At 36.6% G+C, this 15,004-nt stretch overlaps 1 protein-coding gene across 1 annotated transcript in view; it reads left to right on the top strand.

Moving 5' to 3' along the window:
- LOC102519012 (disintegrin and metalloproteinase domain-containing protein 5) overlaps nt 1-13,643 on the top strand; it is a 47,938-nt gene extending 34,295 nt beyond the window's left edge. Inside the window, exons 15-21 of the mRNA XM_014558091.2 lie at nt 3,586-3,676; nt 4,295-4,514; nt 7,407-7,493; nt 7,851-7,962; nt 9,452-9,611; nt 10,876-10,926; nt 13,527-13,643. Coding sequence (XP_014413577.2) covers nt 3,586-3,676; nt 4,295-4,514; nt 7,407-7,493; nt 7,851-7,962; nt 9,452-9,611; nt 10,876-10,926; nt 13,527-13,536 — 731 coding nt within the window. The 3' untranslated portion in view covers nt 13,537-13,643. The remainder of the gene's footprint in view (nt 1-3,585; nt 3,677-4,294; nt 4,515-7,406; nt 7,494-7,850; nt 7,963-9,451; nt 9,612-10,875; nt 10,927-13,526) is intronic.
- The last annotated feature ends 1,361 nt before the right edge of the window (nt 13,644-15,004 follow it).

Genomic DNA, 15,004 nt, shown 5'->3' with positions numbered 1-15,004 from the left:
TTTCTCAGCCTCGGCACTGTTGGTATTTTAGGCCAGACAATTCTTGTTCTGAGAGGTAGGGGATTGCATTTTAGCATTTTTAGCAGCATTCATGGCCTTTTCCTGCCAGACACAGTGCCTGCACACATTTTTGGTTTCCACAGCTGGCTTCTAGAGAGCAGAATTCAGGGTTGCTGTTCAGTATCCTACAATGCACAGAACAGTCCCTACAAGAAAGAATGATCTGACCGCAAATACAAGGACTTACTAATGCCATCTCATTAATTGCTTTCTGGCTGTTTTGTAGCTCCCCTGTGAGAAAATACTTGCAAATTATATATCTGATAAGAAGTTAATATGCAGAATATATAGAAAACTCCTAAAAGTCAACAACAGAAAGCAAACAGCCTGATTCAAAAAAGGCATATTACTTAAATATTTCTCCAAAGAAAATACACAGATGGCCAACAAGCACATGAAAAGAAGATCAACATCACCAATCATTAGGAAAATGCAAATCAAAACTACAATGAGATACCACCTCACACCCATTAGGATGGCTTCTGTCAATAAACCAAAAAACAGCAAATGTTGACAAGGATATGGAAAAACTGGAAACATTGTGTACTGCTGGTGGGAATGTAAAATGATACAGCCACAGTACTGTGTATGAAGACTCCTCAGAAAATTAGAGATAGAATTACCATATGGCCCAGCAATTCCTCTTCTGGGTATACCCAGAAGAACTCAAGGCAGTATCTGGAAGAGGCATTTGTACACCCACGTTCATAGCAGCATTATTCATAGGAGCTAAAACTTGGAAGCAACCCAAATGTCTACCAATGGATGAATGGATAAAGCAAAATGTGGTGCATATAAACACCGGAATCTTATTTAGTCTCAAAAATGGTGGACATTTTGCAATAAGCTACCACATGGATGAACCTTCAGGACATTACAATAAGTGAACTAAGCCAGTTACAAAAAGACAAATACTGTGTGATTCCACTGAAAAGAGGCACTTAGCATAATCAATATCATAGAAACAGAAAGTAGAATGGTGGTTGCTAGGGGGTCAGAGGAGGGAAGAATGGAGAGTTATTACTCTGTTGGTATAAAGTTTCCATTTTACAAGATAAACAGAGCTATGGGGATGGACAGCAGTGATGGTTGCTGAACAATGTGAATGTATGATCACTTAACCCTGTACTTAAAAATAGTTAAGATGGTAAACTCTGTGTGTATTTTAACATAAAATTTGTAGAAAGGCAAACAAAATACCTACTTTATTTGACATTTGGAACTACGTCTTTTTAAGATTCTTTATAATAATCCAGGCTAATTTTTTTTAAAGCTTCATCCCATTATTTCCTTCCTTTGATGCCCATTTGATACCCATAGTTGGAGAATGAGAGGTATTACCATTTCCTTAAATGTCTGGTAGAATTCCCATGTGAAGCTGTCTGGTCTTGGACTTTTTGTTTGTTGGGAGTTTTTTGATTATTCATTTAATTTCAATACCAGCAATCTATGTCTGTTCAGGTGATCTGTTTCTTCCTGATTCAGTCGTGGAAGATTATATGTTTATAGGATTTAACCTTTTTCTTCTAGGTTGTCCAATTTGTTGATTTATAAGTTCATAGTATCATTATATGATTGTTTGTATTTCTGTGATATTGTTGTAATTTCTGCTTTTTTATTTCTAATTTCATGTATTTGAGTCCTCTGTCTTTTGTCTTTTTTCTTTTTTTTTCTCTCTGTCTTTTTTCTTAATGAGCCTGGCTAATGGCTTACCCATTATGTTTATTTTCTCAAAAAAAGCATCTCTTGATTTCATTGACCTCTCCTGGAGAGTAGAAATGTGCACTTGATGAGAATGTGTATTCTCATGATTTTCGATGAACTGTTCTGTAGGTATCTATCAAGTCCAACTTGTCTAATGTGTCATTTAAGGCCAGAATGGTTTCCTTGTTGTTGATTTTTCTGTCTGGATGATCTATCCATTGATCTAAGACGGACATTAAAATTCCCTTACTAATATTGCATTACTGTCAGTTTCTCCCTGAATGTCTATTAATATTTGCTTTATATTCAGGTGCTCTTATAGTAGGTGCATACATGTTTACAAATGTTACATTCTCTTCTCTGTGGGCCCCTTTATCATTATATAATGACCTTCTCTGTCTTTTATTATGGACTTAAGTCTCCTTTGTCTGATACGAGTATTGCTACCCCAGCTTTTTCTTTTTTCATTTTCATTTCATAAAACATCTTTTCCATCCCCTCACTTTCACATTGCGTGTTTCTTTAGGTCTGTTGAATTCTTCAGTTCAGTCATTGGATTCTTCATCTCCAACATTTGTTTGTTTTTTTTTTTTAATATTTTCTACCTCCTCATTGAACCTCTTAATTTGTTCTTGTATTATTTTCTGTATATCCTAAATTGCTTGTCTGTTTGCTTTTGTGGCTTTCCTAGTATCTTTAGAGCAATTATTTTGAATTATTTGTCAAACATTTTCTGGGTATCTACTCCTTTGGGGCCATTTTCTGGAGTTTTATTGTGTTCTTTTTGTGGTGTCATATTTCTCTGATTTTCATGATCCCTGTATCCCTGCATAGGTGTCTGCACATTTAAAGAAATGGTCACCTTAAGTTTTGCACCTTTTCAATTCTGGCCATGTATAGAATTTGGGAGAATTGGGAAGTTAGATTTAATCAAATCTGTATTTTGAGTATAGGAAAGCAAACAGAAGCCAATTACTTACTGGTGAGTTGAAGAGCAGGCCTTTTCAAAAGAATTGCTGCTGATTATGGTGGATTCTTGCTACGAATCTATTTTGGCCTGTTTTATAGAATCCTGTAGATGTATGGATGGATTGTGTCTTTCAGGAGAGAGAGTGAAATTTATAGACCATGTTCTCCAGCTATGAAAATCTGTGAAATTGCTGAAGAGAGCACCCTTGTCAATTAAAAGTGGTGACAACAAAAGATCTCAGTTCTTATTTATGTGTGATGAACATGATCAACACCACCCACCTCCAAATCACCAAGTCAAAGCGATGGGGCAGCCTTACATACCTTTTAATTTTTCATGACCTTAAAATTAGATACAACTAAATATTTAAAAGGGCTAAAGTAGTTGAACATTCACATGTTTCCTAATTTTCAAATTCAGTAGTTCTAGTTCAGCGATTGTTAGGATACTAGGGAACAGAGATGAGGACCCTAGTTTGGAATAAGAAGAGTTAAATCACTGCTCAGTATTGCATTGTGAATACTATCGCTTTCCTTTTATTTTGTAATGAGAGGAAACTATCCTTTCACACTGGATAGGTAGCTAAGGCAGAAAGTAAACAATTTAGAGGAAATAGAGCAATGGCAGCTTATTTTTCTAACAGCCTGTGTTTTTTCCATATGTAGCCATTTGAGTAATGTTGCTTTTTACTTAACTAATCTTGATTTATCCCCAGCAACATTTTAATGCCAGGTAATTATAAACCTTCCTAGGGATCATATTATAATTTCCAGACTGAGTCTTTTATTTCTATAATGGTAGTTGGAATTATGTGTTATAATTTACTTAAGGCTTTTTTTTTTTTCTTTTAGGTGCTAGAGGTGGTCCATTTGCTTGTTTTGATGAAATAAATACAAGAGCAGATAAATTTGGAAACTGTGGCCGAGGATTTTGTGATTTCCGGTATGTACTTATAAAATCATAATTTCATTTGGAGTATAGGTTACATATTGCTAAGATTCTAGAATATATTATTTTGTACAAGTTAAGGTGGCATTTTATAACAGGTGCTTTTTGTTTCATGATCTGAGCTAAATAGTATTACCTGTTGCCTACAAATAACATGTATTCATTGCCTATAATGTTACAACAATGAAAACTTGCCTCTATTTACTGCTGGGATGTGCTAGGCATTGTGTTAGGTCATTTACATACATCATATGTTTATTCTATATATTATAAATATATTTATATACATGAAGTATTTGTAGTTAGAATTACTTATCTCATTTTACTAATGGAAAAAAATTGAAGTCCAGTGATCATTTGCTCACATTTCAGAAGCTAATATAGAACAGATCAGGGCCGCCAGATGCAAAAGTGATTTTTACCTTGCCACGTTTCCTCACAAAACAAAAAGAGCCAAGTCATACATGAATCAGTGTGCTCAAAAAGTTTACTGGGAAAAATATGTAAAACTTGGATCAAAATGAGTAAAATACTTTTAAAACTCAGCTATAGCAGGCATCTATGTTATTTCAGTAAATAGTAATATAATCTTTTTCTTCCTTATGCTTCTAGTCATGCCCTATGTGGAAAATTAGTGTGTGCCTGGCCACACAAAGCTATAGTAACACATCCAAATTTATCTGTGATTTACACACATGTGCGAGGGGAAATATGCACATCTACATTTCTACACACGGATAAGCCAGTTAAAGGAACAATGACCACAATTGATAGACCTGAAGAAAGAGATGAGACATTTGTGGAAGATGGCAGTATGTGTGGACCTTATATGGTAATTAGAACTAAAAAATTTTAATGTTTTAAACATTATTTTTTGTGGTTATAATCATTTTGACAGTATACCAACCAGTGCATTTTAAACAGCCTTATTGAGGTATTATTTACCATAAAATTCACCCATGGTAAGTGTACAATTCATTGCTTTTGACTAATGTATAGAGTTGCCCAGTCATCACCATATTCAATTTTGGACCCCTGCCCTGATTTCCCCCCTCCCCGTATTGACTACCCCACCCATAAGCAACAAACCAGCTTCCCCTATTATTATATCTAACAATGGTGTGGTTTATGCGTTATAATCAATGAACCAGCGTTGATACATTACTCTTAACTAAATCTCATGCCTCATTCAGATTCCCCTAGCCTTTACCTAGTGTCCTTTTGCAAGGTTCCACTCAGAATACCACGTGATTTATTAAATGTGTATCTTTAGCCTCCTCTTGACAGTTTCTCAGAATTTTCTTGGTTTTGATGGCCTTGACAGTTTGCAGGAGATATTCTGTAGAATGTCCCTCAGTTTGGATTTGTCTAATGTGTTTCTTATGACTAGCCTGGGTCTATGTGTTCTTGGGAGGAAAACTACAGAGATCAAGTGCTCTACCATCATGTCATATCAAGTATAGGTCCTTGCTGATGTTAGATTAGGCTTGATTAACTGGCTGAGGTCATGTTTGTCAGATCTCTCACTGTAAAATTACTCTTTTCCTCCTCTTTCCGTATTGTACTTTAATTGAAAGAAGGCACCACGTATACACCAGATTTAAAGAGCAGGGAGTTGTGTTCCATCTTATTGAAGGCTCGGGAACTACATGCATTTTTCTTTATTTGGGCATAGTTGATTTATGATGTGATATAAGTTCCCCGTCTACAGCAGAATGAGTCAATATTTTTATAGCTTATACTCCACTTAAAGTTATTATGAGTCTAAAATGAGGGGACCAAAATTGCCAACTGGTATATTTACCTATTTTTCCCTGGTTACTATATTAATTTTTTATCGCTGTGTAAAACATTACCAAAATCTTGGCAACTTAAAACAACACCCATGTCACAGTTCCTGTTAAGTCAGAAGTCCAACAAAGCACAAGCAGGTTCTCTGTTTGGGGTCTCACTAGGCGGAAATAAAGTTCCTGGCTGGGGTCACAGTCTCATTTGAGGCTGGAGTCCTCTTCCTGTCTCATTGGTTGTTGGAAGAATTCATTTTCTTGCAGCCATTGCTCCATTTTAGTCCTAACTATCTGCCAGGGGTTGCTCTTGGCCCCTAGGAGCTCCCCCTCAGGTCCTGGTCACATGGCCCTCTCACAACATGGCAGTTTATTTCTTCCAAGCCAGCAAGAGAATCTTCTGACATCTCCCATCTTTTAAGGGCTCACAGGATTAGGGGAGGCCCCATTGAGAATGATCTCCCTTTTGATTAATTCAAAGTCAACTGATTATGGACCTTAACTACCTCTTTAAAATCCTTTTATATCTATGAAATAATCTAATCATAGGAATGATATTCCATCATATATTCACTGGTTCTCCCCCAACTCAAAGAGAGGGGATTATCCAAGAAATGTATACCAGAAGAGTATGGGGGCCATCTTAGAATTCTACCTAGCCGTTACCTTCCCCCAAGCAAACCTTACTGAGTCTGATTGCCCATCTATAAAATATAAAAGTAGGGAATAATATCTACCTCAATGGATTGTTACAAGAATTAACATATACAGTTACTTATATTATACATAAAAATAAGAAAACAGTATTAACAATTAATTATATAGCATACTGTAATTATAGAAAGCTTTTAGAAACTTATAATATTCTATAAATTAATGATGTATCTAACAATTTAATATTCTAATTAATCCTAGAAACCATTCTAAGAGTTGCTCTGCAAAATTTAATTAACAGACTTTTTTTTGAGAGACAGTCTCAAGGTTTAATTGCTAAATTCAAATTTATTTCTATATAATACTTTTTGATAATAGCACATGAAAATAATTATAGATCTGTCACATCTTGCTCATTTGGAAACATAGGTAAAAATATGACCCAAGGTGTCCCTCCCCCTTGAAATCTAAGTGATATTGGCTCAAACCTGTATCTTAGAATTCTGACCCTTCTCTTTCTGCATATTGTTGGTTATTGTGATCCAAAGACAAACTTCACCCAAGAACAAAATCCTTTCACAAAGTATTGAATTTACTGAATATTTTTGGATAATTAAGAAAAGTCACACAATTTAATGCCATAAATTGGGAAAATGTTAATTTACACGTTAAACATTCCTTTTTCTTAGAAGGCCTTTTAGCCATCTCACCCTTGGGAGTCTCTAACTGTGCTGTTACCTCATATAATGATCTGTTACCCTGGCTTTTCTCCTTCTCATTTTTTCCCCACATGGAATAGTAAATTACCTTCCTTTGCTCCTCATACCAGTGATTTTAAGACCTTGACCTCTCACTAGATAGTTCTCAACCCTGACTGCCCATGATGACAGCTGGACCTGCCCCACGAGATTTTCACAGAAGGCTCTCGTGTGGAGCCCAGTCACGAGTATTTTTTAAAACGCTCCTCAGATAATTATTGAACTCAAGAGACTAATCAAATTATTTTTCCAGATATTTCTCTTTCTAAGAAGACTACTGATGCTAGATGGTAAGAAAATAAAACTTCCACCTTCTTCCATTTGACTTTATCTTTACCATTTGAAGGCACATAGCTTATTTAACATTTATTTCAATATAGTCACAATTATTAGTTTATTTTACTTTTTGGGTTTTTGTGAAAATTCTTGGTAATGTGAATTCTGGCATTTTCTTGAATTTTTCTTATTATGTATGCACACAAGCTGATGGTTTGACTGACTTTGTTTTTCACTTCTGCTTTATTTTAGTTTTGTCTGAAGTTTCTATGTGTAGAGGCCAAATACCAAATGAATCTTAGGGCTTGCAATTCTGATATCGATTGTCATAAAAATGGAGTAAGTAATTTCAATTTTCATTTTAAGCAACATGCTTTGAACTATTCAATAAATAGTTTGGCGATTTAAATAAATCATTTGAATGATTTTTTTAAAAAAATTTCATGCTGCTTGGTGTCACTTAACAGTCTATAACTTAGAGCCTCAATCTTATTTTCTTAAGAAATCCTGCCAAATTCTAAAGTATGGAAATTTCAAGAGAAAATTTGTGAAAATTTGTTGAATTTGTCTATTTAAGATAAATTCTCTAGAATGGACAAATTCTTTGGAATAAATTCTGTTGAATAAGTATAGAATTGGTCTCTATTGAAAGCCATCTTTGTACATAAAAAATTGTTTATTTTCTGCTTATTCTAGACCTGCAACAATTTTAACCATTGCCAGTGTAAGGAGGGATTTATGCCTCCTAATTGTTTACCAAAGGAAGGAGAATTTGGAAGTATTGATGATGGACATGTGATCAAATCTGGTTAGTGTCTTTAAAACTTTATTAATCAAAGATAATACGTGAGAGAGTAAGTTTAGGTTCCAAGACAATACATAAGAGAATAAACTGATTAATCAAAGATGGTATATGAGAGAGGAAGTTTAGGTTCCAAGCTAGACTGCAAAGCAATTGATGTCAACAAATACGGTTTTACTTTACTTGTAAGATTTTAAAAGACTTTAAGATAGTTTAAGTTTGTATTGTTCTTTCTATATCAACATTGACATTATTTATTAACAAAAAGTGTACCTAATGTTAGGCAATTTTAAAAGTAGAAATTTCATTGCATTAAAAAAAAAAACTAACAACAACAAAAAACAGTGTAAGGGAAGGAAGCAGGATCTGTTTTCTGGTCCCTGAAAATATTACTTAGACTTTCGAGGCCACCTGGGCATATATTACTTTCATTTTCAGATATCCACGTGGTATCTATCACTGATCACCCAGAAGACAATACAGGGTGCAGAGAACCCACCTGCAGTGCGTGGCCAGAGAGGCCTGATGCACTCCCTGTCTGATTACAAATAATCATTATCTTGAAGATACGTAGGGAACCCCAAGCATGTGCATAAAGCTGACTGAAAAAGAAAATGCTGCTCCTACTTGGAATTCACTTGAAAAACAAAACAAAACAAAACAAAAAACCTATGGGAAGAAAGGATCGCTGGGGCGGTTGTAAGGAGTATTTTGAGCCTGGCGATCACCGCACTGTGGCCGAAGGAAGAGTGGCTCTTCCGACCCTCGGCTCCTCCTGCGGCAAAGGCGTGGTAGAAAAATAGCTCATGTCAGGTGAAAGGAAACATGGCGGCAAGTTGTGGAGGAAGCAGGCCTTGGTCCGTTGTAAATCCAGAAAGGTGGACCTGAGGAGCCACATAGATCAGATGCTCAGGAATGAATACAGATGTTCGCTGAGAATCGAAAAGAACTGGTTAGTCAGAAGTGGGTCAAAGCCAGGCTTAGCCGTGACTTGAGCCATTTTAACAATTTACTCTTGCTCCATATTTGATTAAAGGACTTAAATAAGTTAGAGACTACTAATTTTTGATTTTTAGGAAAAAAAATCGTAGTATTGTAAGAGAAATTAATGTCGTATACCCCAGATTTAATTTTCACATATAGGTACAACCCCAGTACTCTTTGTAATATCTATACTGGAGCTTTGAAGACCCTGTGTCAGAATGGAACTAAAGAAATATTTGAAAGCATTAAACACATGGTCCATGAAAGAACATTACCTTCATTCAAGGAAATCACCATACGGTGAAAGTTTGAAAACTCAAAAACATCAGTAAAGCACTAGTAACAGCCCATTTTATACATGAGTTCAGTTTTTCAGATTTTACATTTTCATAGTCTCTGTGAATGAAATGTTCAGCGTCCAGGAATATTGTGGGTAATGATATCCCCTCCACCTTTTCATATGGTTAATAAAATCTCTGACATAATTTGAAGTGCATGTTTTCCATTCTAGGTAAAGGTTATTTGGAGGAAAGATCTCTCACTGGTACAAAACACAGATTTCAACTCATCTTGTACCTTTCCCTACCCGTACTGCTCATTACCACCGCTGTCATCATAAAGCGGAATAAAATAAGACAGCTCTGTGACAGAGGGGAAACGGAAAGTGAGACGTATGTATTTTTTTGTCTTATTACGTTAAATCAGTCACAGAAAAACGCTTTACATCTCATCAGGAACAATCTCAGACTATAGGGATAATCTGTAGACTCTAATCAGCGGTACGAGACGAGGCCCTGGGATACAGTTCAGACTGGTTTGTGTCCTTCGTGTTTTCTCTGGCTTTGCACATCCTGCAAACCATTCATTTTACCACCAGTATCACTTTAGGAGGAGACATGGGTCCAAGGGTATCGTGGCGGGTTACTCAGCCTCCTGGCCCACTGACCCTGTCTAAACAGTCGTATTGTCCGTGAACTTCATGAGAATAATCAACACTGCATTTAAAAATAAATTAAGATCCAGATCCTCAGACAGTGGTCAGCAACTTTTATCAGAACATCCTGCTCAACCAGAGGTGATGTCTGTGAACCTGCCTGCTTAATATTTATTTCCCTAGCTACTGAGGTTGTTAATTTCTCATTTCTCAGTTAGAAATTGCGTGTGTAGTTAATGATCAGGTTACGAGACAGGAGGAAGCATCAGAAATGGGGAGAAGATTACTTTTCGCCTCAGAAAACCTGGTTTTCACTCCTAAATGGTGCCTATCTTGATAACTTATGGTGTCTTGAGCAAGTGATTTAATCTTTATATTCTTAAGATTATTCTCCATAACTCTGTAAAACGTGAGATCATAGTGATAGCTTTCCACTGTAGCATAAGCACTGGGGCAAACCAGATTAGTAAGTGAAATGATCACATCCTCTGTAACTGGTTACACAAATATTTGTACATCATTATTAAGCCCCTTATTCCTTATTCATAAATTACTATATTTTTCTACAGAGGTGTTTACCTCTAGTTTTGCCTTCCAAGGGTTGATGTGAAGGGAAGATGTGAGTCTGTGTTACAAGAAGATGAAAAAAATTCCCTGAAGCTTTTGAGAGTGCTACTTTCTGGTTTTAGCCCAAGTTGACCTGAGGAGTTAGGGGTATCATAGAATCAGGGGGCCTGTCTACACAGATGTGGGTTTATCCCATAAATACTTGAATAAACATAAAAGGAGGATGAGAGGGGTGAGTCGACAAAGCAAGGTGGCTGACTGCATTTGTTCTAATAATGAGACAGTACCTGTTCTATTTCTTTTATTTTGCTGGAAGGAGACATTTTATTTAGTGAATCACTCTGTTTCTTGGAAGAACATTCTTTGTTCAAACAGTCCCTTAATTGTTACAAGACTTTTCCATTTCCCCACTGAACACTTTATCGACGTTACAGATCTGTGTCAGAAGGAAGCAGCAGTGACAGCAAGTTGTCCCCCAGCGCAAGGTGAGTGCAGAACAAGTGATTAACCATTCGGTATTGGACACTTTGATCATTGTTTAAGGAGCACTTAAGAATTGTTAATTTTTATTATTGTTAATTATTATTATTCCCAGTTTTATTGTGAACGAAATCCCAAGTGTGGGATTTTTGTGCACCCACACTAGCATTTATGAGCACATAAATCGTGGGATTCTTTTTTTTTTTTATCTGAGGATTGGTGAGGAGTACTTATATCTTGACTTCATTTCACTGCCACATAAAAAGAGGGCTGATATCATAAAGATGCCAGAGGTGCTCTGAGTTACACTGTTAACTCAGAAAAAAATTACTGAAAGTAAGTTAGAGCCTTGGAGTTTTCATTCATTTTATTGTCTTAATTCACCCAGGAAAGTAAATTTAGAGATCAGACTGTGGAATAATCAAATCTAACATTTTATAAATATAAAATTAGATATTTCCCCTTTATTTTCAGTATATAAAAATTTTCCTGTAAGATGATGGATGAAATATAAAAGGAGAGAGTATTTCAGATAGCATCCAGGATTGTTTTTCAGTTTTCTCTTGGTCCTGACAGTATAACGTTGCACACTGACTATGATATTCATGTAACAGATGTTGAGATACATGTCTGAACCGAGGGAATTCCTGGTTTTAGGCAAAGCACTATGAAGTATGGACGGGCACCATCCTAACCCTACTGTCAAGGCAGACTCTTTCAGGTGCTCCCAAGAGGACACGTCTCTGCTCTCCAGGCAAGACTGTACTGAAGTCCTTTTAACTGCAGTGAAATGCGTATTACAGGGCAGAGGCCAATAGAAAGTGGCTGTTTTCATTATAATCTCTATCAAAAAGGTAGAAAAGGAAGAACTAATTGCCCTCACAGACAGTGGATGGAAAGAAAGAATTAAGGGAAGAGCAGAAATAAATGAAAAGGAAAATAAACAAACAAAAAAAAGAAACAGAAAAAAAGCAAAGACAAAGGCTGATTCTTTGAGAAGATTTATATGGTTGGTAAAAATTAGTTCAAAATAAAAAGAGAGCCAATATCAGGTAATAAAGCTGCATATTTGGGATCTGTTAGACATTAGAAGAAAAGAGGATCCCAATGAGAACTAAAACCCAGGCAGTTTAAAGTTTTAGATGATATACATATGATCTTCCAAAAACACATTTTTTCCATCTTTCCCAAACTTGAATATAGATAAATTGAAAGTATAAACAAAACTACATCCATCAAAGATCTGGAAACTACGATTTAAAACTTTCTCACAAAGTTGACGCTTGGGCATCATCTTTTCACCGCAGGCATCAGGAACACCAGGACCAAACCAAGTAATCCGCTCGCTCCGTCGTGCTGCCCTACGTTGCACTGGACAGACAAGTCACAGTTACCAAACTCATAAAGCTCATAAAAGGGTGTTTATGCCGCCCACCCACTCTGATAGGAGGTCCCAGTCCGTCTGTAATGAGTTGGAACTTCCATAAGTTACTCGTTTTAGTCAATGGGACGTTTTTGAGTAATATGCCTTCTGAGTCATAGCGTATCTTATATTCGACTTCCTCTCAATATCCTATTTTTAAAAAAATTTTCCACTCTGTTATCTAGTAATGGACTGTTTTGATAGTAAGTGTGGCACAGAAGTAAAAATAGGTAATATAGTTACATGGGATTCGAGGCATTTTTGAGGCTCCCTTCAGTGTGAGGAGGGTTTAGTGTGCCTTGACCTTCTCCCATCTCTCACTCCACTGGTTCTTCCGTTACACAAGTTAGGATTTTAGGCCTAGCCTACTGTTAGTAAATTCCTGCCTTTAAACATTACTTATCTTGGTTCCAAAAACATTTTATCATTTTCAGTTTTGTGCTGATGTTTACCACAAAAATTTTGACATTATTTTATGCTTAACCATTTCCACTTTTCATAATGATGAAAAGTTATTTTAGATTGTTAATGACATTAAGATCCTTTTCCATCCAGAGAGCTGGGAATGCCCTAATATTTCCCTGACTCTTTAGTCAATAAATTGTACATGCATGTGAGTGTGTGAATGATTCTGTTTCTTATTACAGTAGTAAGTAATACACATTTTATTTAAAGAGTCTGAGTATGCATAAGAATAAAATAATTATCATCATTAATCTTAACACGTAGGATGATCACTTTTTAAAATATGTCATTATATAGATATATAGACGTGTGTGTGCACATGTATGTTGGTGTTTTTCTCTTTTATAAAATATGAGAGCACTTAGAAATGTCAGTCTTTTCTTTTTTATTCTAAATTAAAATCCATCTATATGCTTAGAATGGAAATTTAAAGGCACTTTGCTTTATTGACCTAAATAGTTACCAAAAATAGGTAAATAAATGCAGGGTACTTTAGGAAGCCACTCTATTACAAGACTAAGGATATCTGCAGTTGAGGTAACAGATGATTGTTTTCTCTGCAATCAATTTTTATTTTTTTGATCCTTACTCTTCAGTCATTCATGCCTTTTAAATAAGTTACTTGGGTGAGAAGTATGTTACTCAAAAAAAAAAAAAAAAAAAAGAGTAACACTGGGATTTTGTTTGAGTTGTGTTTTGTCTTGTTTTCTCTGACAGTAACGGTTGATAACAGTATTGGCCTGAAGAGAGGATAGGACCAAATAACTCATCAGAAACTGGCTTAAACCAAGAAGGAAAAAAAAAACAACAACAATTTCTCCCTCCCCTCTGTTGTCACTGCTGAGGGTTTAAATTATGAAATAATAAATCATCTCTACCTGAATCACCTGAATTACGTCTGGTGTTTTTCCCTTAATTTTCATTTCCAACTCCCATCCTATCTACTCTAACTTGACTCCAGAAAAGTATCTGAATCAGGTCAAAGCAGCCAAAGACCCTCATCCCATAGAGCGGCAAGAGCCTGCCGGTTGAGGCCATGACCCCAGGATGGAGAGTACCCTTTTCTGCTACTGCTTTTTAGGTTGCCCTGATCCCCCTGCCCCTCAGTCTGACCTTCCTCCTCCCCTGCAGAGCCCCCTGACTTCAGCTAGCCTGTGACTTGTCCTAGTGGCACTTAGGTAGGAGTTGAATCCAGTCTTTCTCTTGTTCCTGCATCTCCGCTTTGAAAGCTTGATACCCACTTGACAGAGTTCAGATTCCTGTTTACCACGAGGAGCTTTACCACGAAGCCAAGGAAGCAAAAGCATCAGGGCAACTTACTTCCATAGGTTCTTTTCAGCCTCGGGGACCTGATTTTGTATGTCATCCACAACAAATAATTCTGTATCTTTTGAGAAATGGGGGTATGTTCCTGGGCTCTAGGAGAGCTGGAACAATTGACCTTCAGACACCAGGTGGCCACACATCTGAACTGCTCACTATGGCTGGCCACGCCACGAAGTCAGACTCCTGTTCCCCAGCACAACAGCACTGGTTTTCTTCCTGTAGCTTGTGCCTGTGGCCATGTTAGTCTGGGTCCCATCAGGAAACAGGAATTACACAGTAATTTAAATAGGAAGTATAATAATAAGCGCCAATGGAGAGTGATTATAAAGCTATAAAGAGAACTCTGCAGGTATCTGAGGGGTCTGAGGGAAAGTACCTGGGGAAGGACAAGATTGGAAGGGTGGCCACTCTCCAAGCCTGGGGTTCAGACCAGGTATATATACAAGTGTGTATTTCACCTGTTTTGTTAATATCAGCTGAAATATCTGTGGAGACTTGATAGAGAGGATATTTGCTGGAAGGTGCAAGCACCCAGGCATTTAATGAGGGAATTTTCTATGACAATAAAAGAAAAATAATAATAGTTATAAACCAATCTTTTCAGTCTAGAAGGAGGCCAGCCTGATTTCTAGACTTGAGTTTTGAGCATCTTTACATGGTGGAGTAAGGATGGAAGTGGAAATCTGATCAATTTCCTGGCTTGCAGTTTTAATGTCTTTCACGATTGCTTTGGGTGTTTCGGTGAACTTTCCGAGTGGTTCACACAGCAACGGGCAACGGTTGCTCCTACATGGTCCTCTGTGATTTCTGTGAACTTTGTATCAATTGTCCCATTTCAGGGCTTCAGGAAAAGGAAAAGTTCTCAGTGA

The sequence above is a fragment of the Camelus ferus genome, chromosome 26 (genome assembly GCF_009834535.1).
Source record: "Camelus ferus isolate YT-003-E chromosome 26, BCGSAC_Cfer_1.0, whole genome shotgun sequence".
NCBI classification, from domain to species: Eukaryota; Metazoa; Chordata; class Mammalia; order Artiodactyla; family Camelidae; genus Camelus; species Camelus ferus.
The sequence above is the reverse complement of the archived record's forward strand: the minus strand, read 5'-3'. Positions and strand labels throughout refer to the sequence as shown.